Genomic DNA, 24,279 nt, shown 5'->3' on the forward strand with positions numbered 1-24,279 from the left:
CGGGTCAGACAGGACCTGTAGGTGCCTCAATTTGCACAATCTGGCCAACTCACATTCTCAAACTTCAGAACAGAAATCTTGGTAAACAATTGCTTCAGTGGTACTCTTGTATGATTGGTGAACACATGCTGCTTATATTTATTATTACAAAGCAGAAAAATAAGCACATAAATATTTACTGGAGCCAGTAATGGTCACTCGGGTCTGAATTTCTGGACTCACCGAAGAGCTGCCGTCTACACATGGCGCCAAGAATATTTCTGAGCGGCCATATTTTCTGCTTCGCCGAGCCCTGAACGCAATACATTATGTATGTTTATCTGTGACTTCTGACCCTTTAGCAATGAGCAACTCCCCAGACACAGCCAGGACATGAAGGGTTACAGTAGACCGCTACAAAAAAAACCAGATAAAACCATAGAAGAATACAACATGGGAGATTTACAACCCTTCAGGTGATGGGGGGATATGTGTCAAGACTGGGACAGGCGCCGTCCATTAAAAAAAAAAAAAAAAAAGGCACAACCTGCTGAAATGTGGGAAACAACTAAACAAATTGCAAATTCTGAATGTATGATTATTATATACAAATGGTAAAAAGGGAAGATCGGGGAAGAAACACTGCATGTGAGAATAAAAAAAAAAAGGAACATTGTAGGCATCTTATATTTAAGTGACAAAAGAAAAAAAGTACCTTGACTGTCAACCAGTGGATATAAATTATTTTGTCCCACTCTGCCAGCATGTTGTTGAGAAAAATCAAAAACATGTTTTCTATCAGTGTATTGTCAACTATATTGTTTTCTTTCGTTTTTTCGTCGTGTATGTAAAAAAATTATTTGAGAAAAAAAAAAAAACAATGAAGCCTTTGGTAGAAAAAAAAAAAAAAAAAAAAGATAAAATAAACCAAAAACACACAAGCACAAAAGGCTAGCCTGGCTATTGTATGGAAACTGGGTATTGGCTGCAGAGTTGAGGCTTTAATGTCTGCTCTACTAATCACTGATCTGTTCCAATGGGTTAAAGAACCCTTTTCGAAAAAACAAAAAATAAAGTAAAAAATAAAGTTCCCACTAAAGAAAAAGTATTATTACACTATGGCTTCATGTACATGGGATGTTGTTCAACCTCTCCTGAACAATAACTTGACAGCTAGAAACCGGCACCCAAGAACGTTTATCCGTGCTTGCTTCCAGAAGCGTTCAAATTAAAAACGTCTGTAAATAAAAGCTGCTAAACGCAAGTAGCCGCGCTTGAAAAGCCTCTAAAAAACACAGCTTCTGAGCGCATTTTTGGGTGTTAAAAAAAAAAGCCTCTAAACTGAACTGCCTAGAAACGACTGTAAAACGAACCTGTGTACATGTACTGATAAGATAACAGGAGGAAACTTCAGGAGCAGCTGAAAAATAAAATGCCCAACTCCTCCTAAACATCCGTTTACCAGCAGCAATGTACATGAGGCCTATTAGTTTTCTGTGCCACCACCCATGTCACATCTTTGTTCTCATACAGAGCCATTACCACCAGCAAAAGCATCAGCACCAGACACTCTGAGACGTTTCGGATGCTGTCCCCTGCCATGTGCTGCCAGACCTGGAGTTGTCTCCGTGCTGAAGAAGCACCCTTAAACACATACTCAGGTAGGCACATACCCGACCCCATGAAAGAAGGCCAACTTCCATGCATACGCTTGGTGACAAGCAGTAAGAAGTGGTCATTTTTGAGGAATCTATAAATGAAGCTGCTCTAAATTTGTCTAAAATCTGCCTTAAAGTGGGAGTTCACCCGAAAAAAAAAATTAACAGTAGATTGGGCCTAATTATGGGAAGCAAAATCGGGTGTTTTGATTAAAATCAATGCAGTACTTACCTTTTTTGAGATAGATGTTCTCCCGCCGCTTCCAGGTATGGTCTTCGGGACTGGGCGTTCCTATTTGATTGACAGCCTTCCGACGGTCGCATACAGTGCGTCACGAGTTGCCGAACGTCAGTGCGGCGCTATACGGCGCCTGCGCACCGACGTTCGGCTACTTTCGGAAACTGGTGACGCGCTGTATGCGACGGTCGGAAGGCTGTCAATCAAATAGGAACGCCCAGTCCATACACTGAAGCGGCGGGAGAACATCCATCTCAAAAAGGGTAAGTACTGCATTGATTTTAATCAAAACACCCGATTCTGCTTCCAGTAATTAGGCCGAAGCTACTGTTAAAAATTGATTTTTTTGGGTGAACCTCCACTTTAAGCTGGCACATATGACATTTAAGCTGTGGGGTGACCTCTGTAGGCACTACCCAGCTCAACAAAGTTAAAAAAAAAAAAAAAAAAAAACGAAAGTAGTCGAGTAGAAAATTCTTGCCCTAACAGTGACTTCATCCAGTCCGATGCAGTCACTGTTTAGATACCCAGACAGGCAGCAGCATTATCAGCTGGCAGGGGAGATTCCTCCATCCACGTTCAAAGGAACCCAACAAATTTCTCTCAACGCGCCGACAAGAAATCGATGCTTGGCAGGGCTAGCCTCATCTAGCTGTTGCAACAGAATTATTGAATGGATCTTCAACTTCTTCCCTTATGTGACTTTAGGCTTTAAGGAGTCCACATCCCATGCTCTTGGGTTATCAAGACCTAGAAAAGTAAGTGCCAACTCTGGATGAGGTCTAAACAAAGATGGCACCATTCTTCTAGAGCAGCCTTTCTCAGTCAGGTTTTACGAAACGCTGGGGTTCCTCTCTAGAGGTTGCTAGATTGGTCAGTGGGAAGAATGCTCCTTAAATTTGTGGTCTTTGGGAATATACCCCTGTCACAGATGGCTAAAAGATCAGTGGTGCAAGTGGGAACTTATCCGAGAGGCAGATAAGATAAGATAGGCCTCTCAGATAAGTTCCCACTCACACCACTGATCTTTTAGCCATCTGTGACACAGGATTATTCCCCAAAGACCACAAATGTGAAGAGCATTCTTCCCACTGACCATCACACTAATGAGTTTTTAGCAGAGATTCCCAGAGACCAAAAAGGGTTCCTCTGTGTTGAAAAGGTTTAGAAAGGTTGTTCTACAGCAGGGTTCTCCAAACATTTGAAAAGGGCCAAATTACTGCCCTTCAAACTTTCGGGGGGTAAAACTGTGGCCAGTGGGAGTGGAAAATGCACTGGAATTGGTGGAAGTAAACCATTTGGTGGTCAGAGGGAGTAAAATTACATAATTGGTGTCAGTGGAAAGAATAGTGCCCCATCACTGCCATCAGTGGAAGGAATAAAGCCTCATAATTTTGAAAAAGGGAATGACTTAGGGGCTAGTCATGGACTTTGTCGGCATGATAAGTTAGTAAAGATATGAGTCTTTCGAAAACTGACTTTATATATAAAAATATTTATTACAAAAAAATATATATTTTAAAAGTTTTCCTCCAAAGAGTACACATAAATTACACATAGCATTTGATCAGTACAGCGTTCACAGTAATTGATGTAGCTTAGAAGATTAAATCTGGTTGTACAGTACTAGCACCAATTGATATAATACTAGACTAGATGTCCAAAAGTGGACTAATAGTTGGAACCATAAATAAATACAAAAGCTTCTAAAGAAAATCATCAGCAACTGGAGATTTTTAGCACTTGCGCTGGGTTGATCGGAGTCCTGACATGTTTCGCGCTGTATCTGAGCGCTTCCTCGAAGGACTTAGTGGAGTCAATGTGCTAAATTGTTGAAGGAGACAAATATACATATATAACATATTGATATAGAACAGAAAAATATATAACAGCCTATATAGATATTTAAGAAACCGGAGTGCTCCTATAGCATGCAATATGGTGAGAAAGGACAAAAAAGAGTCACCCCCATGAACATTGTGGAAATATCCACCGAGAGCAGACAAGATGCCTGGAATTCCAGTCCCAAAAATTCCAGTACGAAGGAGACAGGAGGTATAGTGAAATTGGAATATGATAAATAATAGGGTTTAGAGTAAGTTTGCTTACCTATAAAAAGAAGTACAGACAAAATAACTGTGAACTAGCTTGGCTTGATACTCTCTGCATAGAGAGATATGTAGCACGGGCTAGCAAGGAATTGAATTTGTAACCCCAAAGAGAATAAAACGACGTAACATGGGCGGCAAGGGCTGTAGCAAAAAATCAATATATAGAATCACAGCATTAATTGATAGTAAATAGGTAATAGTAATAATTATTAATAAAGGGCAAATAGTAATAACAGCAAGCAAAATGCTTACCCAATATTTGGAACCATTTATATATAGAGTTTGCAATGGCTCATAACAAGACTGCATTCAGCGAGTATAAGTTTAGGGTGTTTGAAAAAAACCCAGTGTCAATCTTTAGAGCAATTCAAGGAGACAGGGGCAGGGGTTGCCACGATAGACCAGTCACTGAAACAAAATATAGAGGAAAGGAGACTGTGAGCCTAATGAATCGGCCACACAAAAGTATGGAGGGCATGTTTAGAGATAGAGAATTAGGCTTACCAGTATGTAACACTCGCCACACGTGCCGTTGGTTCGTATGCCTCACAAGAGGTTGCGGATAGTGTGTAGGGCTTAAGGGCTTTAAATAGCCTCGAGTCCCGCCCCAGATCGACAACTACCGCGGCGCTGCCGGGTGATGTCATCTGTGCTGGCCGCAAAGTAACTGCAGGTGCGCGCGCACCAGATGCGGTGCGCGCGCAGTACTGAAGTTTATGCACCATTCGATGGCGATTGGACGCCATCTAGTGGACATATTGAGATACAACAAGGATGGAAAAGCTGTATCTCAAGCGGCCACATCGCATGGAATAAATAGGAGGGACATAGAAAGGGGCATCACGTCTGGAAGAGATCACAGGGGGGAGGATATTACCATCCAAATTTCACCACAATTGCAGAAAAGGAGCACAACCATATTAAATGCAAAAAACATTAGTATTTATTTATAGGGTATGGAAGTGGATAGATCTTCCAAATGTACACATGTTATTTAATTATACAGCATAGAGGACCTCGTATAGAAAACAGGGGTACAGTAAATGAACACAAAGAGAAGGACAACTGGAAAAAATCCCAGTAAACCGGTGATCTAAGGACATAATTAAATTAAATGAGCGATATGATTGGCTACTCTGACATCTAGTTCTGCAAATGACAAGGCCATGGTGACAAGGCAATCAGAAAGGTCCAGAGTAGTACTTAGGTGCTAATAGAAAAAAATGAATAGAAAATTTCAAAAATAAAAGTATAATCAATTAGCTTAATGTTACTACAAGAAGGATTTATAGGACTGTGCCTCATTAATGCCTGGGGGCCGTAAGGCATCCAAACGCTCGATCCAGTAAGCTTCTTTTTGGAGTACCTGCTTGTCCCAGTTGCCTCCACGGCAATCTTTGGGGACAATAGCAAGTACTATAAACGAGGCAACTGAGGTATTAAATTTATGATATAGGTCAAGGTGACGGCTGACTGATGTTACCATTTTTCCTTGGGAGGAGTAATAAACATGATCCCTAATTCTATGCTTGAAGTTTCTGATGGTTTTGCCCACATAAAATGCATGGCAGCTACACGTCATAAGGTAAATGATTCCCTGAGTATTACAGTCCGCATAAAAATTGGGGGTAAAAATTTCACCATTGGGTAAAGAAAAAGTAGTACCCTCTCTAACCCAAGGACAAAAATTGCACCTGCCACATCTCATCATACCATTTGGAGGTCGTTGTTGATTTGAATTTGTTTTGTAGTGACTAGAAGTCAATTTATCTCTGAGTGAGCGAGATCTTTTGAAAGTAATATCTGGTCTTTGGCCAATGTAATTACTGAGGATGGGATCGTTAGTCAAAAGTGACCAATGTTTATTTAGAATATTACGCACCTCGATGTGATGGCTTGAGTACCCGCGTTATGAATCTTACTGGTTGCGACTCTGTATTGACTTTTTGTTTAAATAATAAGTTGATACGAGATTGTCGTGCAGCCTTATTGAATGCTTTCCGTAGTAAGGATTTACTGTAACCTCTCAACAACAACCGTTGCCTGAGTAGGTTAGCCTGTAACAGGAAATCTTTTGTCATAGTGCAATTCCTTCGTAAACGAAGGTATTGTGCATAAGGTATGCTTTTAAGGAGGTTAGTTGGATGTGCACTAGTGGCGTGTAGTAGGGTGTTACCTGCAGTCTCCTTTCTAAAGAGAGAGGAGGTAATTCTGCCATCGCCATCCTTTAAGATGGTGAGGTCAAGAAAGGTGACCTGGTCTGAAGATGCAGTGAACGTGAATTTTAAGTTGCGTTCATTAACATTAAGAATATCGATAAATTGATATAGTTGGGGACTAGTACCTGACCAGATGATGAAGATGTCGTCGATGTACCTAAGCCAGTTGATCACATGGCCAGTGTACATCGACAAGTCCTCATCCGAAAAAATATCACGTTCCCACCCCCCCAGGTACAGATTGGCGTAGCCAGGGGCACAGCAAGTGCCCATGGCTACGCCCTGTACCTGGAGGAAGTGGGACTCTTTGAAAACGAAATGATTACGTGTAAGAATAAATCGTAAAAGGTCTATTACAAAATCAATATAGTTCCAATGGTGATGGTCCTGTTCACGGAGGAAGGTACGTGCTGTCGAGATGCCCAACTCGTGAGGGATACTGGAGTACAATGCCTCCACGTCCAAGGTCACGAGGAGGGCATCCCGAGGCACGACCATATCCTCAATTTGTTTAAGAAGGTCCAGGGTATCTCGGGTATACGAGGGCAAAGTAAGTACATGGGGCATGAGGATGGAGTCTACAAACCGACTGGCATTTTCAGTCAAGGAACCTATGCCGGACACTATCGGTCTACCTGGGGGAGTAAGAGGGTGTTTGTGGATTTTGGGTAATGCATAGAAAGTTGCAGTTCTTGGGTTGCGAATATTAAGGTAGTTGTACAAGTCTTGGTCTATGAGACCTCTTTGATGAGCAAGGCCAATAATGGATAGGAATTCATTTTTAAATAGAGCTATTTGTGTATCGTTGATACGTCTATACCACTCTTTGTTGTTTAAGATGTGGAATACCATTTTCTCATAATTGGCCTTGGTCATAAGGACCACATTACCTCCCTTGTCGGACGCTTTTATCTCAAGATCCGGATGGTTTTGAAGGTTCATGATAGCTTGTCGTTGTTTTTTAGAGAGATTATTAGTCAATACATTGGTGTCCATTTGTTTACAATCATTTATAGTACTTAGAAGGAAAGCCCATATATTTGAATTGCTTGTTAAGTCTGGAAAGCGTTGGGATTTTAATTTGAATTTTTTGGTAGAAGGATTAGAAGATATAGTAGATGACAGTGATTCCGAACAAGGGAGAGGATCGGGGGGAGGGGATGTGTTTTCGTCAAGGAGGAGCATGAGGTCCCTAAGGGCTCTAAAATCGTCCATAGTGAAATTTTTCACTTGTTCAGTCATATGTTTTTCTTGGATATTACGTAAGCGATTTTCATCAAATAAAAATTTGTATGTTAAGTTGCGACAAAAAAGATAAATATCTTTAATTATTTCGTATTTATCGCTTTTCATGGATGGGCAAAAACTTAGGCCAAGCTGAAGGACCTCAAGCTCCTCTGAGGAGAACAAATAGGGGGTAAGATTCAGGACATTTAGGTTGGAATTAGGGGTTAGGTTAAGGGCGGGGTCATCATGGTTAGGTGAAAATTAGGAACCTGGGTGGTGATATGGGAATCAAGGGTACCTTGTCTCATGTGTTGTTGTGATTGTAATGTTACTTGAGAATTGTCAAGAGAGATGTTTCGCCTAGGAACACCACCCACACTGGGCTCGGAAGTACCCAAGGTAGGTGCTGGACCCGGGGAGGTACCTTGTGGTAGCGACTGTGTTAATAGCGTTTGTATTGCTTGGGCTGCTATACCTCCCATATAGTTGTCCTGTGAATAGCTGCCATCACCACTGGAAGGAGTGTCACCCCGAGTGCGTTGTGGCATGGTATTATCTTTCAGTGGGGGGCGTTTAGACAAAGGTACGTTAGACCCACCACCAAAACCCCTCTTACGTGTCCCCGAAGTGGAAGAAGTGGATGCTGGGTAGTTCCGTCTCGAAGGAGGCTGTGAAGGCAATAAAGAAGAGGAGTCAGATTCAGTATCATCTTCAGTTGTATATTGGTTACTGTCTACGTTGCGAGGTACCCTGAAGTTAGAACGTGAGCCTTTGTATTGAGTGGGGGCCTGCCAACGATAGGCAAAGCCTTCACTGAATGCAAATCTGTCCTTCGACAGTTTCACTTGTTTTTTGTAAATAATATCTTTGGTTGTTTTGGTTATAAAGTCTTTGATGTCTTGACATCGTTTATCATAATGGGTATGGCCTTTTATACCTTCATTATTGGATTGTAGTAGCAAGATATCCTGTTCTAAGGATAGTAGCTCTGACTGATGATGGCCTACCAATAATTTCATTAATTGTGTGCTACATGTTGAAAGTGCTTGTTCCCACGCCACTTTGAATTCAGGTATAGTGGTCTGGAAAGAAGGAAACACTTGAATGCGTAGACCTAGTGGGCTAATGTTCTCTCTGGCGTATTTATTAAGGAATTCAATATGCCAATGTAAATTTGATTTTTTCTTTAAAAGGCGTTTCATTTTAGCCATGTATTGATTGATATTGATTTCCTGTTCATTATCTAGGTTGCAATTCGTCTGAATTTCGGACATGTATCCTGACCAACCTATGCCGGCAAAGTCCATGATGTAGGGGGGGGGGGGGGGGGGGGGGGGGGGGGGGAAATGCTGTATAATTAAATAACATGTGTACATTTGGAAGATCTATCCACTTCCATACCCTATAAATAAATACTAATGTTTTTTGCATTTAATATGGTTGTGCTCCTTTTCTGCAATTGTGGTGAAATTTGGATGGTAATATCCTCCCCCCTGTGATCTCTTCCAGACGTGATGCCCCTTTCTATGTCCCTCCTATTTATTCCATGCGATGTGGCCGCTTGAGATACAGCTTTTCCATCCTTGTTGTATCTCAATATGTCCACTAGATGGCGTCCAATCGCCATCGAATGGTGCATAAACTTCAGTACTGCGCGCGCACCGCATCTGGTGCGCGCGCACCTGCAGTTACTTTGCGGCCAGCACAGATGACATCACCCGGCAGCGCCGCGGTAGTTGTCGATCTGGGGCGGGACTCGAGGCTATTTAAAGCCCTTAAGCCCTACACACTATCCGCAACCTCTTGTGAGGCATACGAACCAACGGCACGTGTGGCGAGTGTTACATACTGGTAAGCCTAATTCTCTATCTCTAAACATGCCCTCCATACTTTTGTGTGGCCGATTCATTAGGCTCACAGTCTCCTTTCCTCTATATTTTGTTTCAGTGACTGGTCTATCGTGGCAACCCCTGCCCCTGTCTCCTTGAATTGCTCTAAAGATTGACACTGGGTTTTTTTCAAACACCCTAAACTTATACTCGCTGAATGCAGTCTTGTTATGAGCCATTGCAAACTCTATATATAAATGGTTCCAAATATTGGGTAAGCATTTTGCTTGCTGTTATTACTATTTGCCCTTTATTAATAATTATTACTATTACCTATTTACTATCAATTAATGCTGTGATTCTATATATTGATTTTTTGCTACAGCCCTTGCCGCCCATGTTACGTCGTTTTATTCTCTTTGGGGTTACAAATTCAATTCCTTGCTAGCCCGTGCTACATATCTCTCTATGCAGAGAGTATCAAGCCAAGCTAGTTCACAGTTATTTTGTCTGTACTTCTTTTTATAGGTAAGCAAACTTACTCTAAACCCTATTATTTATCATATTCCAATTTCACTATACCTCCTGTCTCCTTCGTACTGGAATTTTTGGGACTGGAATTCCAGGCATCTTGTCTGCTCTCGGTGGATATTTCCACAATGTTCATGGGGGTGACTCTTTTTTGTCCTTTCTCACCATATTGCATGCTATAGGAGCACTCCGGTTTCTTAAATATCTATATAGGCTGTTATATATTTTTCTGTTCTATATCAATATGTTATATATGTATATTTGTCTCCTTCAACAATTTAGCACATTGACTCCACTAAGTCCTTCGAGGAAGCGCTCAGATACAGCGCGAAACATGTCAGGACTCCGATCAACCCAGCGCAAGTGCTAAAAATCTCCAGTTGCTGATGATTTTCTTTAGAAGCTTTTGTATTTATTTATGGTTCCAACTATTAGTCCACTTTTGGACATCTAGTCTAGTATTATATCAATTGGTGCTAGTACTGTACAACCAGATTTAATCTTCTAAGCTACATCAATTACTGTGAACGCTGTACTGATCAAATGCTATGTGTAATTTATGTGTACTCTTTGGAGGAAAACTTTTAAAATATATATTTTTTTGTAATAAATATTTTTATATATAAAGTCAGTTTTCGAAAGACTCATATCTTTACTAACTTATCATGCCGACAAAGTCCATGACTAGCCCCTAAGTCATTCCCTTTTTCAAAATTTGTTCAGGACGTGGCATATGCGAAAACATCATGCATCCACATGTGCACTACATGTGAGGATGTATTAATTCTTTAAATCTAATCTAGGGTGGAAGCACCCGGGCTATTAGTAACCTTCACATTACAGGTTACTTAGTGTTCTTATTTATTGTTACAGTATTTCTATAAGTTTAATTAGGTTATCCCTTTTTATCAGTTAGTTTCCCTCGTTTCCCTCTCTATACAGTAAAAATTTTTTCTGTCTCTTCCTCTCCTCCCTTCTTAGCCAATTCCCCCCCCTTTCCCCCCCTCTTTCCCTCTTTCCCCCCCCCCCCCCCCCCCCCCTACATCATGGACTTTGCCGGCATAGGTTGGTCAGGATACATGTCCGAAATTCAGACGAATTGCAACCTAGATAATGAACAGGAAATCAATATCAATCAATACATGGCTAAAATGAAACGCCTTTTAAAGAAAAAATCAAATTTACATTGGCATATTGAATTCCTTAATAAATACGCCAGAGAGAACATTAGCCCACTAGGTCTACGCATTCAAGTGTTTCCTTCTTTCCAGACCACTATACCTGAATTCAAAGTGGCGTGGGAACAAGCACTTTCAACATGTAGCACACAATTAATGAAATTATTGGTAGGCCATCATCAGTCAGAGCTACTATCCTTAGAACAGGATATCTTGCTACTACAATCCAATAATGAAGGTATAAAAGGCCATACCCATTATGATAAACGATGTCAAGACATCAAAGACTTTATAACCAAAACAACCAAAGATATTATTTACAAAAAACAAGTGAAACTGTCGAAGGACAGATTTGCATTCAGTGAAGGCTTTGCCTATCGTTGGCAGGCCCCCACTCAATACAAAGGCTCACGTTCTAACTTCAGGGTACCTCGCAACGTAGACAGTAACCAATATACAACTGAAGATGATACTGAATCTGACTCCTCTTCTTTATTGCCTTCACAGCCTCCTTCGAGACGGAACTACCCAGCATCCACTTCTTCCACTTCGGGGACACGTAAGAGGGGTTTTGGTGGTGGGTCTAACGTACCTTTGTCTAAACGCCCCCCACTGAAAGATAATACCATGCCACAACGCACTCGGGGTGACACTCCTTCCAGTGGTGATGGCAGCTATTCACAGGACAACTATATGGGAGGTATAGCAGCCCAAGCAATACAAACGCTATTAACACAGTCGCTACCACAAGGTACCTCCCCGGGTCCAGCACCTACCTTGGGTACTTCCGAGCCCAGTGTGGGTGGTGTTCCTAGGCGAAACATCTCTCTTGACAATTCTCAAGTAACATTACAATCACAACAACACATGAGACAAGGTACCCTTGATTCCCATATCACCACCCAGGTTCCTAATTTTCACCTAACCATGATGACCCCGCCCTTAACCTAACCCCTAATTCCAACCTAAATGTCCTGAATCTTACCCCCTATTTGTTCTCCTCAGAGGAGCTTGAGGTCCTTCAGCTTGGCCTAAGTTTTTGCCCATCCATGAAAAGCGATAAATACGAAATAATTAAAGATATTTATCTTTTTTGTCGCAACTTAACATACAAATTTTTATTTGATGAAAATCGCTTACGTAATATCCAAGAAAAACATATGACTGAACAAGTGAAAAATTTCACTATGGACGATTTTAGAGCCCTTAGGGACCTCATGCTCCTCCTTGACGAAAACACATCCCCTCCCCCCGATCCTCTCCCTTGTTCGGAATCACTGTCATCTACTATATCTTCTAATCCTTCTACCAAAAAATTCAAATTAAAATCCCAACGCTTTCCAGACTTAACAAGCAATTCAAATATATGGGCTTTCCTTCTAAGTACTATAAATGATTGTAAACAAATGGACACCAATGTATTGACTAATAATCTCTCTAAAAAACAACGACAAGCTATCATGAACCTTCAAAACCATCCGGATCTTGAGATAAAAGCGTCCGACAAGGGAGGTAATGTGGTCCTTATGACCAAGGCCAATTATGAGAAAATGGTATTCCACATCTTAAACAACAAAGAGTGGTATAGACGTATCAACGATACACAAATAGCTCTATTTAAAAATGAATTCCTATCCATTATTGGCCTTGCTCATCAAAGAGGTCTCATAGACCAAGACTTGTACAACTACCTTAATATTCGCAACCCAAGAACTGCAACTTTCTATGCATTACCCAAAATCCACAAACACCCTCTTACTCCCCCAGGTAGACCGATAGTGTCCGGCATAGGTTCCTTGACTGAAAATGCCAGTCGGTTTGTAGACTCCATCCTCATGCCCCATGTACTTACTTTGCCCTCGTATACCCGAGATACCCTGGACCTTCTTAAACAAATTGAGGATATGGTCGTGCCTCGGGATGCCCTCCTCGTGACCTTGGACGTGGAGGCATTGTACTCCAGTATCCCTCACGAGTTGGGCATCTCGACAGCACGTACCTTCCTCCGTGAACAGGACCATCACCATTGGAACTATATTGATTTTGTAATAGACCTTTTACGATTTATTCTTACACGTAATCATTTCGTTTTCAAAGAGTCCCACTTCCTCCAGGTACAGGACGTAGCCATGGGCACTTGCTGTGCCCCTGGCTACGCCAATCTGTACCTGGGGGGGTGGGAACGTGATATTTTTTCGGATGAGGACTTGTCGATGTACACTGGCCATGTGATCAACTGGCTTAGGTACATCGACGACATCTTCATCATCTGGTCAGGTACTAGTCCCCAACTATATCAATTTATCGATATTCTTAATGTTAATGAACGCAACTTAAAATTCACGTTCACTGCATCTTCAGACCAGGTCACCTTTCTTGACCTCACCATCTTAAAGGATGGCGATGGCAGAATTACCTCCTCTCTCTTTAGAAAGGAGACTGCAGGTAACACCCTACTACACGCCACTAGTGCACATCCAACTAACCTCCTTAAAAGCATACCTTATGCACAATACCTTCGTTTACGAAGGAATTGCACTATGACAAAAGATTTCCTGTTACAGGCTAACCTACTCAGGCAACGGTTGTTGTTGAGAGGTTACAGTAAATCCTTACTACGGAAAGCATTCAATAAGGCTGCACGACAATCTCGTATCAACTTATTATTTAAACAAAAAGTCAATACAGAGTCGCAACCAGTAAGATTCATAACGCGGTACTCAAGCCATCACATCGAGGTGCGTAATATTCTAAATAAACATTGGTCACTTTTGACTAACGATCCCATCCTCAGTAATTACATTGGCCAAAGACCAGATATTACTTTCAAAAGATCTCGCTCACTCAGAGATAAATTGACTTCTAGTCACTACAAAACAAATTCAAATCAACAACGACCTCCAAATGGTATGATGAGATGTGGCAGGTGCAATTTTTGTCCTTGGGTTAGAGAGGGTACTACTTTTTCTTTACCCAATGGTGAAATTTTTACCCCCAATTTTTATGCGGACTGTAATACTCAGGGAATCATTTACCTTATGACGTGTAGCTGCCATGCATTTTATGTGGGCAAAACCATCAGAAACTTCAAGCATAGAATTAGGGATCATGTTTATTACTCCTCCCAAGGAAAAATGGTAACATCAGTCAGCCGTCACCTTGACCTATATCATAAATTTAATACCTCAGTTGCCTCGTTTATAGTACTTGCTATTGTCCCCAAAGATTGCCGTGGAGGCAACTGGGACAAGCAGGTACTCCAAAAAGAAGCTTACTGGATCGAGCGTTTGGATGCCTTACGGCCCCCAGGCATTAATGAGGCACAGTCCTATAAATCCTTCTTGTAGTAACATTAAGCTAATTGATTATACTTTTATTTTTGAAATTTTCTATTCATTTTTTTCTATTAGCACCTAAGTACTACTCTGGACCTTTCTGATTGCCTTGTCACCATGGCCTTGTCATTTGCAGAACTAGATGTCAGAGTAGCCAATCATATCGCTCATTTAATTTAATTATGTCCTTAGATCACCGGTTTACTGGGATTTTTTCCAGTTGTCCTTCTCTTTGTGTTCATTTACTGTACCCCTGTTTTCTATACGAGGTCCTCTATGCTGTATAATTAAATAACATGTGTACATTTGGAAGATCTATCCACTTCCATACCCTATAAATAAATACTAATGTTTTTTGCATTTAATATGGTTGTGCTCCTTTTCTGCAATTGTGGTGAAATTTGGATGGTAATATCCTCCCCCCTGTGATCTCTTCCAGACGTGATGCCCCTTTCTATGTCCCTCCTATTTATTCCATGCGATGTGGCCGCTTGAGATACAGCTTTTCCATCCTTGTTGTATCTCAATATGTCCACTAGATGGCGTCCAATCGCCATCGAATGGTGCATAAACTTCAGTACTGCGCGCGCACCGCATCTGGTGCGCGCGCACCTGCAGTTACTTTGCGGCCAGCACAGATGACATCACCCGGCAGCGCCGCGGTAGTTGTCGATCTGGGGCGGGACTCGAGGCTATTTAAAGCCCTTAAGCCCTACACACTATCCGCAACCTCTTGTGAGGCATACGAACCAACGGCACGTGTGGCGAGTGTTACATACTGGTAAGCCTAATTCTCTATCTCTAAACATGCCCTCCATACTTTTGTGTGGCCGATTCATTAGGCTCACAGTCTCCTTTCCTCTATATTTTGTTTCAGTGACTGGTCTATCGTGGCAACCCCTGCCCCTGTCTCCTTGAATTGCTCTAAAGATTGACACTGGGTTTTTTTCAAACACCCTAAACTTATACTCGCTGAATGCAGTCTTGTTATGAGCCATTGCAAACTCTATATATAAATGGTTCCAAATATTGGGTAAGCATTTTGCTTGCTGTTATTACTATTTGCCCTTTATTAATAATTATTACTATTACCTATTTACTATCAATTAATGCTGTGATTCTATATATTGATTTTTTGCTACAGCCCTTGCCGCCCATGTTACGTCGTTTTATTCTCTTTGGGGTTACAAATTCAATTCCTTGCTAGCCCGTGCTACATATCTCTCTATGCAGAGAGTATCAAGCCAAGCTAGTTCACAGTTATTTTGTCTGTACTTCTTTTTATAGGTAAGCAAACTTACTCTAAACCCTATTATTTATCATATTCCAATTTCACTATACCTCCTGTCTCCTTCGTACTGGAATTTTTGGGACTGGAATTCCAGGCATCTTGTCTGCTCTCGGTGGATATTTCCACAATGTTCATGGGGGTGACTCTTTTTTGTCCTTTCTCACCATATTGCATGCTATAGGAGCACTCCGGTTTCTTAAATATCTATATAGGCTGTTATATATTTTTCTGTTCTATATCAATATGTTATATATGTATATTTGTCTCCTTCAACAATTTAGCACATTGACTCCACTAAGTCCTTCGAGGAAGCGCTCAGATACAGCGCGAAACATGTCAGGACTCCGATCAACCCAGCGCAAGTGCTAAAAATCTCCAGTTGCTGATGATTTTCTTTAGAAGCTTTTGTATTTATTTATGGTTCCAACTATTAGTCCACTTTTGGACATCTAGTCTAGTATTATATCAATTGGTGCTAGTACTGTACAACCAGATTTAATCTTCTAAGCTACATCAATTACTGTGAACGCTGTACTGATCAAATGCTATGTGTAATTTATGTGTACTCTTTGGAGGAAAACTTTTAAAATATATATTTTTTTGTAATAAATATTTTTATATATAAAGTCAGTTTTCGAAAGACTCATATCTTTACTAACTTATCATGCCGACAAAGTCCATGACTAGCCCCTAAGTCATTCCCTTTTTCAAAATTTGTTCAGGACGTGGCATATGCGAAAACATCATGCATCCACATGTGCACTACATGTGAGGATGTATTAATTCTTTAAAGCCTCATAATTGGTGCCAGTGGGACAAATAGTGGCCCATCACTGCCATCAGTGGAAGGAATAAAGCCTCATAATTGGTGCCAGTGGGACAAATAGTGGCCCATCTTTGGTGCCAGTGGGACACTTGCAAAGTACTTAATGATCAAGTGAATGATTTTTATTTTCAAAAATAGGTTGCCTTTACTTAATATGTATGATTTTTAACACCCGACACATCTCAGAAGTTGGAGGAGGGTGGATAGGATTTTACACGGTACAAGCCAGGTAACAATTATAGAACTACAAGTGTTTGCACACCATGACAAGGAAACCTGCATTTCCCTTCCCCGTAGGAAGGCTTCGGCTCGCCCACATTACGCCTCTAGCAATGGTAATATGGTTTCCTAGCAGAGACCAACTGGGACACAATAATAAAGACTGTTTAATTAAAAGGAAATTCTATTAATCATCTGGCCAGGCTGCAAGCCAAGCTGCTCTACAACAAGAATTAGGACTGGAAATTGCCTAAAAGAGGGACCGTCTGTGTTAATCATAGGAACCAATCAGCTGCTCCCCTTTTATTTTATTTTATTGCAGGACGACAGAGGGAATAGGATAATTGAGAGGGGTGAAGAAGAGGCCATCTTCCAAAGCAGAAGATTAAAAAAAAAAAAAGTCCTCATATATAGATCAATGACAGGATAAGGTGAATGCAGCCAACAACCCCTATAATCTGAATGAACAGAACAAAATATTTACCACCATACATCACCGGCCCTGTTATGTGAACTAAATGACCAGAGCCACATACTTCTCATACAAGTCAGCAAAACCCATCACTCACTGCTTCCCGTGGTTGTAAACCCTTCTATATACCCAGTGAAGTGACTGGCCTCAGGTAATACACAGAGATGAAAAATCCTCCTACATAAGTTACACCTGCATATCTGCAGTCTTCTCTTCTCTTTCCCATTGAAAGTGCAGAATTAATAAAGCTTGCCTGAGACGTCAGAAAAAAAGAGGGCAGAGAGCTGAAGATACCTCAGCGAGGAGAGCTCTGAGAGCAGATTGGAGGGAAGGCTCTCAGATCACTGCTCCCGATTACAGCCGTTATACGTGTTTTTGCAATAAAGGATAACCACTGTTGGATGCTATACTAAGAGTGTCGACATCTCCTCTTGGGCTTCATGTTATCCGAGGCTTCTACAAATCTGAGCACCTGACAGGAGGACCTAGGATGTGCGAAGGTGGAAGCGCCAGGGTATTTGGAGTTGGTTCATTTTTCAGGAAAAAGGCGAACTTGCCCTTTGACTTGCCCTTACCTTCTATATCACTGACCTTGAACAAGCATGCAGATCTGAAAAAAGTCCAAGAAAAGCCTTGAAGTGCATGAACCCTAAAGCCTCGTACAAACGATCAGACTTCCATCCAACTTTTCCGTGGATTTTGGTCTGAAGGGTGTTGGCCGTGAACTTGTTCTGTATACACACACGGCACAACATTTTCGGCACATGGTTTTTCTGCTGTTTACCGCCACCCTCTGGGCAACTTCTGCTATTGTTGTCTGATGATTAGCATTGGTTCCGAGCATGCGTATACTTTGGATTGTTGGATTAGTTGGACGGACTTGCGTACACAATATTGGATAAACCAACGTAACAGATTTATTGCCCAACAGTTGATGAGCATGAAGAGCCAACTTTTGTTGGTCGTTAATTCAGCCAATAATTGTCCGACGGCGCATACACACGGTCGGATTATCCGATACAACACGCCCATTAGACAATTATGGCCATAAAGTTGGATCGTGTGTAGAAGGCCTCGTACACATGACCGAGGAACTAGTCGTAAATGAAACATCGTTTTCCTCGTCGAGTTCCTTGTTAGGCTTGTCGAGAATCTTGACAAGCTTTCTTTGCGTACACACTGTCAAGACAAAATCTCGTCGTTCTCAAACGCGGTGACGTGAAACACGTACGACGGCACTATAAAGGGGAAGTTTGATTCCACTGGCGCCACCCTTCTGAGCATGTGCGGGTTTCTAAGCATACACACGAATGTGTTTCTCGTCGAAAACCAGCCCGACAAGGAAATGGAGACTCCCGACGAGGAAAGAGAGAACTTGTTCTCTTTTTTTCTCATCGAGTTCCACAACAGTTTTCTCGATGAAAAACATTCACACGACCGTTTTCCTCAGCAAAAAAGCTCTGCCACCAAGTTTCTTGATGGATTCTGTCGAGGACAACGGTCGTGTGTATGAGGCCTGAGGCTTTTCAATGATCTACTCTTTTTTGATCCCTTTTAGCCTCGACTGAGGGGCGGTTTAAAAAGCACAAAGATCACGCCGATAGAAGAAGAAAGTGACAAAGAGGAGCTCCTCAGTGTGCTGCTGTCCAGACAGGGCTGTGCTGTGTGACAGAGCTGTGTAAATCACTGCATTGGATGGATAGAAATACAAAAAATCCTTTGGCAAGCAATAAAAAAATAAAAAGCCCCTTATATGTAATTGATCTGGGTACAAGTGGTTTTCTTGGATCAGCTTTAATTTACATTCGATAAGCAAGATCGTTTCAACTAAAATGCTTTTTGGAAGCACAGCCAATACATAAAAAATAATCCATTTTTATTCCTTCTTTGGAAAAACATAAGTCTGGACCATAAACCCCTAAAAAACCATTCATATTTTATACATGAAGGCGAAGAATGGACGATTCTCTGCAGTGAATCTGATTCAGGGGCATTTCACAGCAACAGATTAAAAAGTTAATAGAGTCGGTTCTCGGTGCTAGATATAAACATATTTGGCACAATGAAAATTCAACATTAAAACCCATTAAGTTTCATTGTCTGCCATGGCTCACGGTTCCCATCTAATCCCCGCATTACATGCTGGCTGATTGTGGACTGGAGCGACCAGGAGCTCTACACCGAGCGTATCAGGGAGATCAATCATGCACTAAATTGCTACTGAAAATATATTGTCTCAGCAGGCCCCGCTCCCTCCGCAGAGCTGACCTACCATTTCCTGCCCGCCTCGCGCGTGATGAAATTACACCGCGCCTGGCGCTCGCAACAATGATTAGCAAGAGAGGACGACATTTTTAGCACATCACACCGTTTACATGGGTGTTTTTTTAACTTTATTAAAATGTCACAAAATTACATTACAACCACCACTCCAGCCAAAATATAAATTAAAGCAAAAATGTAATATATGGCAGCTTATCAATCCTTAAAACAAGGCAGCTGCATTTGTTTTCCTTTTCTTGTTCACCAGGTGGTCTGGCCAGTAACACCCTTCCTGTTTTAGGCAGGCCATACACAGGTCAAATATCAGCCGGTTCAGCAGCAATTGGCCCAGATTCAAACCGCGTTTGGCCAGGCTGAATGTGTACCAAGTTGATCGATCAATCAACCCACTCTCAAAATATTGCAACAACCACCATTTTATTCTCTAGGGTCTCTGTGTATGTATGTATGTATGCATGCATGTAAATATTTTAGGGGTGCGCATCTTCACTGGCCTCACGATTCAATTAAGATCATGTCAATGATTCAAATTCGATTTGATTCCGCGATGCATCACGATTGCAGCGCAAGCGCGCATGGCTTTCATCAAAAAAAACATTTAAGTACTACATTTTTTTTTCTAGCTGTTCTTGAAAAAAAAAAGGAAAAGAAAAAAAAAAAAAAAAACACTTCCTGCATGTAGCAAAGTCTAAACACAGCAGACGACTTGAAGATGATGATCAGAGACTGCAGACATGCTACAGGAGATGGTCAGAGACTGTAGACATGCTACAGGAGATGGTCAGAGACTGAAGACATGCTACAGGATATGGTCAGAGACTGCAGACATACTACAGGAGATGGTCAGAGACTGCAGACATGCTACAGGAGATGGTCAGAGACTGAAGACATACTACAGGAGATGGTCAGAGACTGCAGACATACTACAGGAGATGGTCAGAGACTGCAGACATGCTACAGGAGATGGTCAGAGACTGCGGACATGCTACAGGAGATGGTCAGAGACTGTAGACATGCTACAGGAGATGGTCAGAGACTGCGGACATGCTACAGGAGATGGTCAGAGACTGCGGACATGCTACAGGAGATGGTCAGAGACTGCAGACATGCTACAGGAGATGGTCAGAGACTGCGGACATGCTACAGGAGATGGTATATATTTCTCCTCCATACAGCCCAGTGCCTGCCTGCAGTGACCATGACTTCTCACAGGTGACAGTACATCAGATTCCATTACATGCCCGTACACCCCCCCCCCCCCCCTCTCTCTGTACTTACATGCTGCTCTGTGCACAGAGGATGATTGGAGAGAACTTACTTGTGTCATTGCAGCCTTGTAATGAGATGGGTGATATGCCTGCTCACCATCCCCCTATCTCCATTCCCGCTCTCGTCCATTCTCTCGTCAGCAGGGAATTCTCAGTGTGTGTGTGTGTGTATTTATTTTTTTAACTAAAATTATTACTGTATCTTAAATAGAAAACTATCTTTGGATAATTTTTTTACTCCAAATGCATTCAAATAAAATTTGATAAAAAAAGCCAAAAATCCAATAAAAAAAAAAAAAAAAAAAAAAGCTAAAAGTATTTAATAAATAAAAAGCTTTTTTTAAATCATTGATTTTTATCCACCCCGACCACAAATCATGGCTGTGTTGTGGTGGTGTGATCACCAATATGTGCCCTAGGGGGTAATTTGTGCTAGTCATGTGCAAAAAAAACAAAAAACACACAGGTCATCACTTATGCCGCGTACACACGGTCGTTTTCTGTGATGAAATAAAACGACGTTTTAAAAAACAGCATTTAAAAATGATCGTGTGTGGGCAAAGCGTTTTTTGTCTTCTGAAAAACGACCAAAAAAAAAATTTGAACATGCTTAAATTTTTTATGTAGTTTTTAAAATGTCGTTTTTTGTGTCATTTAAAAAATGACCGGTGTGTGGGCTAAAACGACGTTTAAAACAACGTTTTTAAACCCGCGCATGCTCAGAAGCAAGTTATAACATGAGCTTAAATGGAACAGAGTGCCGCCGAACGTGCTGAACGTAACTGCGCTTTGCTAGAGCATTTTGAAAAAACGATGGTGTGTAGGCAACGTTGTTTTTTTAAAATGAAGTTTGAAAAACTTCGTTATTTTTTTTTCATGTGAAAAAACAACGTTTTTTTACAAGACAAAAAAACGACCGTGTGTACGCGGCATTCCAGTGTGAACAAGTCCTAAATGAATGCCAATTAGTATGTCATTCCGCTGCCCTGCCCTCGAACTCCGTTTGCAAAGGGCCACCTGGAGAAGACCCGGGGGCAGCGGATGACGTGACTTTTTGGCAATCAGAAAATATCTTCGGCACATATACACAAATCTGCGTATGGATTGACTTCAAAAGAATTTCAGCCCTTATCAAGAAAGAGGCGCTTGCCAAACCAGAGTGAGAAATAAGTTAAACAGACAAAAACCACCTGCCCTGTCTCACGCCTCTGATAAGCCACACATTAGCCAAACAGCGATTCCAGGGCTGCAGAGGATTCTGGGTAATAGCGCCTGCTGCTTCTGTCACCATGACCGTACTGCTCCCTGAAATAAAGGAAGGAATGAAAGCAAAGGAGATGCTTTGGGGAGATTAAAGTGCGCTGAAAGATCGCTCTACTCCTTAGATGTTGTCTGCTTCTAATTGTAACAATAGGAAGAGTTCACAAGGAGCCGTCTGCCACATTTTTCCAGATCTGTCACCTTGCGCACAATTGTTTCAAAAGTACGACATTCTCACTTACAAAGCAATCCAGAGGGCTTAGTTTTCTTTTTACTTCTTTGTTTGTGTCTCTAATCTATTCACTGACACTAGAATGCACTGCAAACTGGAATTTAAAGGGCCAGTACACTTTGCCCTCTACAAACCTTTCATTTATGCAAACAAAAATAAATACATTTCTTTGAGTTAGGCTCCATGCACACTGAAGCTCATAAAAGCTATAAAAAAACGCCAGTAGCTTTGCAGGGAGCCTTTCAACAGTTTTTAGCGTTTTTGCAATAGCTTTAATCAGCGTTTTTCAGTGTAGCTTTTTTTTATTTTTATATTTTTTTTACTTTTTTTTTTCAATGGATTAAAAAAAACGCTGGCACCGGCGTTTTTCGGCGTTTTGCATTTTTTCAGCGTTTTTTCCGCCAAAAAAACGGCACTTTGAGCGCAAATTTCGGGCTTTCAGAAAAAAAGCCAATAAACTCCAAAAGGTCATTAACACTAAAAAACGCCCAGGTGTGCATGGGCACATAGGCCAACATAGAGTTCAGTTTATGGGCTTTGAAAAAAAAAAAAAAAAAAAAACGCCAATAAACTGCAGTTTATCAGCTTCAGTGTGCATGGAGCCTTAACCACTTAAGGACCGGACCAATATGCTGCTAAATGACCCAAGGGGTTTTTACAATTCGGCACTGCGTCGCTTTAACAGACAATTGCGCGGTCGTGCGACGTGGCTCCCAAACAAAATTGGCGTCCTTTTTTCCCCCACAAATAGAGCTTTCTTTTGGTGGTATTTGATCACATCTGCGGTTTTTAGTTTTTGCGCTATAAACAAAAATAGAGCGACAATTTTGAAAAAAAATCCATATTTTTTACTTTTTTCTATAATAAATATCCCCCAAAAACATATATAATTTCTTTTTTTCCTCAGTTTAGGCCGATACGTATTCTTCTACCTATTTTTGGTAAAAAAAAAAAAAAAAAATCGCAATAATCGTTTATCGGTTGGTTTGCGCAAAATTTATAGCGTTTACAAAATAGGGGATAGTTTTATTGCATTTTTATTTTTTTCATTTTTTTTACTACTAATGGCGGCAATCAGCGATTTTTTTCGTGACTGCGACATTATGGCGGACACTTCGGACAATTTTGACACATTTTTGGGACCATTGTCATTTTCACAGCAAAAAATGCATTTAAATTGCATTCTTTATTGTGAAAATGACAGTTGCAGTTTACCACAGGTGGCGCTGTAGGAGTTAGTGTTCACTGTGTGAGTGTTTACAACTGTAGGGGGGTGTGGCTGTAGGTGTGACGTCATCGATCGTGTCTCCCCTATAAAGGGATCACACGATCGATACGCCGCCACAGTGAAGCACGGGGAAGCCGTGTTTACACACGGCTCTCCCCGTTCTTTAGCTCCAGGGACCGATCGCCGCACTCCAGCAGCGATCGGACCCGCGGTCCTGGAGCTTCGGGTCGCGGGAGCGTGCCCGCGACCCACGGCTGGGTACAAGTACAGGACGTATATATACGTGCTTGTGCCAAGCCGTGCCATTCTGCCGACGTATATGTGCAGGAGGCGGTCCTTAAGTGGTTAAGGCTCCATGCACACTGAAGCTTTTTAACAGGGACACTTCCCTGTCCAGGGAGCCCACGATGTCGGCCCTCCATGGCAGTTTCGTCCACCGGCTCAGGTGCAGACGCCGCGATTATAACAGAGAAACCGGCAGTGGAGCCTTCAGGCTTCACAGCCAGTTTCCTTTCTGAATGGCCACGAGGCGTGGTCTTTAACTCGGAGTTGCACCCAACTTTACAAGGTGGTCTTCAACTAAAGTTTAGATTTCAGCGACTGGTCTGGGATATACTTTAAAGATACATACCGAGGAATTATGAAGGCTGTCGTAGCTCTTTGTAAAGGTGCCATCTGTGCTGACCAAGTGCTTTCAAAGTCACATACGAAGGTTGGAAGCATGTTTGCTCTGGGCCAGTAACAAAGTAATAATATGAGAGAAAGCCAGGCAACTAGCATTTTAAGAAAGATTACCAATGGATGCATTCATATTTTTCTCAGTAAAAGGTTCCTTTAGGAAAGAAAACCATGGAGGTCTCCCATTGTCAAGCTCTCTTAAACACTATTCGTCTGC

At 41.5% G+C, this 24,279-nt stretch overlaps 3 protein-coding genes across 8 annotated transcripts in view; 1 reads left to right on the forward strand and 2 right to left on the reverse strand.

The window, feature by feature from the left end:
• Window positions 1-24,279, reverse strand: part of EXT1 (exostosin glycosyltransferase 1) — a 404,130-nt gene that overhangs the window by 305,917 nt on the left and 73,934 nt on the right. The gene's annotated exons all lie outside the window — the stretch shown is intronic.
• Window positions 2,932-8,731, reverse strand: LOC120941480. 2 transcript variants are annotated; one of them, XM_040354884.1, is made up of 2 exons: window positions 8,031-8,731; window positions 2,932-3,699 (listed from the first exon to the last, which is right to left on the reverse strand). In XM_040354884.1, the coding sequence occupies exons 1-2, from the start codon at window positions 8,704-8,706 to the stop codon at window positions 3,692-3,694; spliced, it is 684 nt and encodes a 227-aa protein (XP_040210818.1). In that variant the 5' UTR covers window positions 8,707-8,731; the 3' UTR covers window positions 2,932-3,691. The 2 variants fall into 2 exon arrangements, with proteins under 2 accessions (XP_040210818.1, XP_040210819.1); XM_040354885.1 differs by having other exon boundaries at window positions 2,934-3,699; window positions 8,049-8,731.
• On the forward strand, window positions 10,847-16,406 carry LOC120941478. 4 transcript variants are annotated; one of them, XM_040354880.1, is made up of 2 exons: window positions 10,847-11,547; window positions 15,878-16,402. In XM_040354880.1, exons 1-2 carry the CDS (start codon window positions 10,872-10,874, stop codon window positions 15,883-15,885), a joined length of 684 nt encoding a protein of 227 aa, XP_040210814.1. In that variant the 5' UTR covers window positions 10,847-10,871; the 3' UTR covers window positions 15,886-16,402. The 4 variants fall into 4 exon arrangements, 2 of the variants coding, with proteins under 2 accessions (XP_040210814.1, XP_040210815.1); XM_040354881.1 differs by having other exon boundaries at window positions 10,847-11,529; window positions 15,878-16,401; XR_005749547.1 differs by lacking the exon at window positions 10,847-11,547 and adding an exon at window positions 11,713-15,338 and having other exon boundaries at window positions 15,878-16,406.

Source organism: Rana temporaria, chromosome 5 (assembly GCF_905171775.1).
Source record: "Rana temporaria chromosome 5, aRanTem1.1, whole genome shotgun sequence".
In the NCBI taxonomy this organism is placed as follows: domain Eukaryota; kingdom Metazoa; phylum Chordata; class Amphibia; order Anura; family Ranidae; genus Rana; species Rana temporaria.

What these genes read in the sequence shown, in the direction of transcription:
- LOC120941480 (XM_040354884.1), bottom strand. Translation starts at nt 8,706, where the DNA reads ATGTCCGAAATTCAGACGAATTGCAACCTAGATAATGAACAGGAAATC.
- LOC120941478 (XM_040354880.1), top strand. Translation starts at nt 10,872, where the DNA reads ATGTCCGAAATTCAGACGAATTGCAACCTAGATAATGAACAGGAAATC.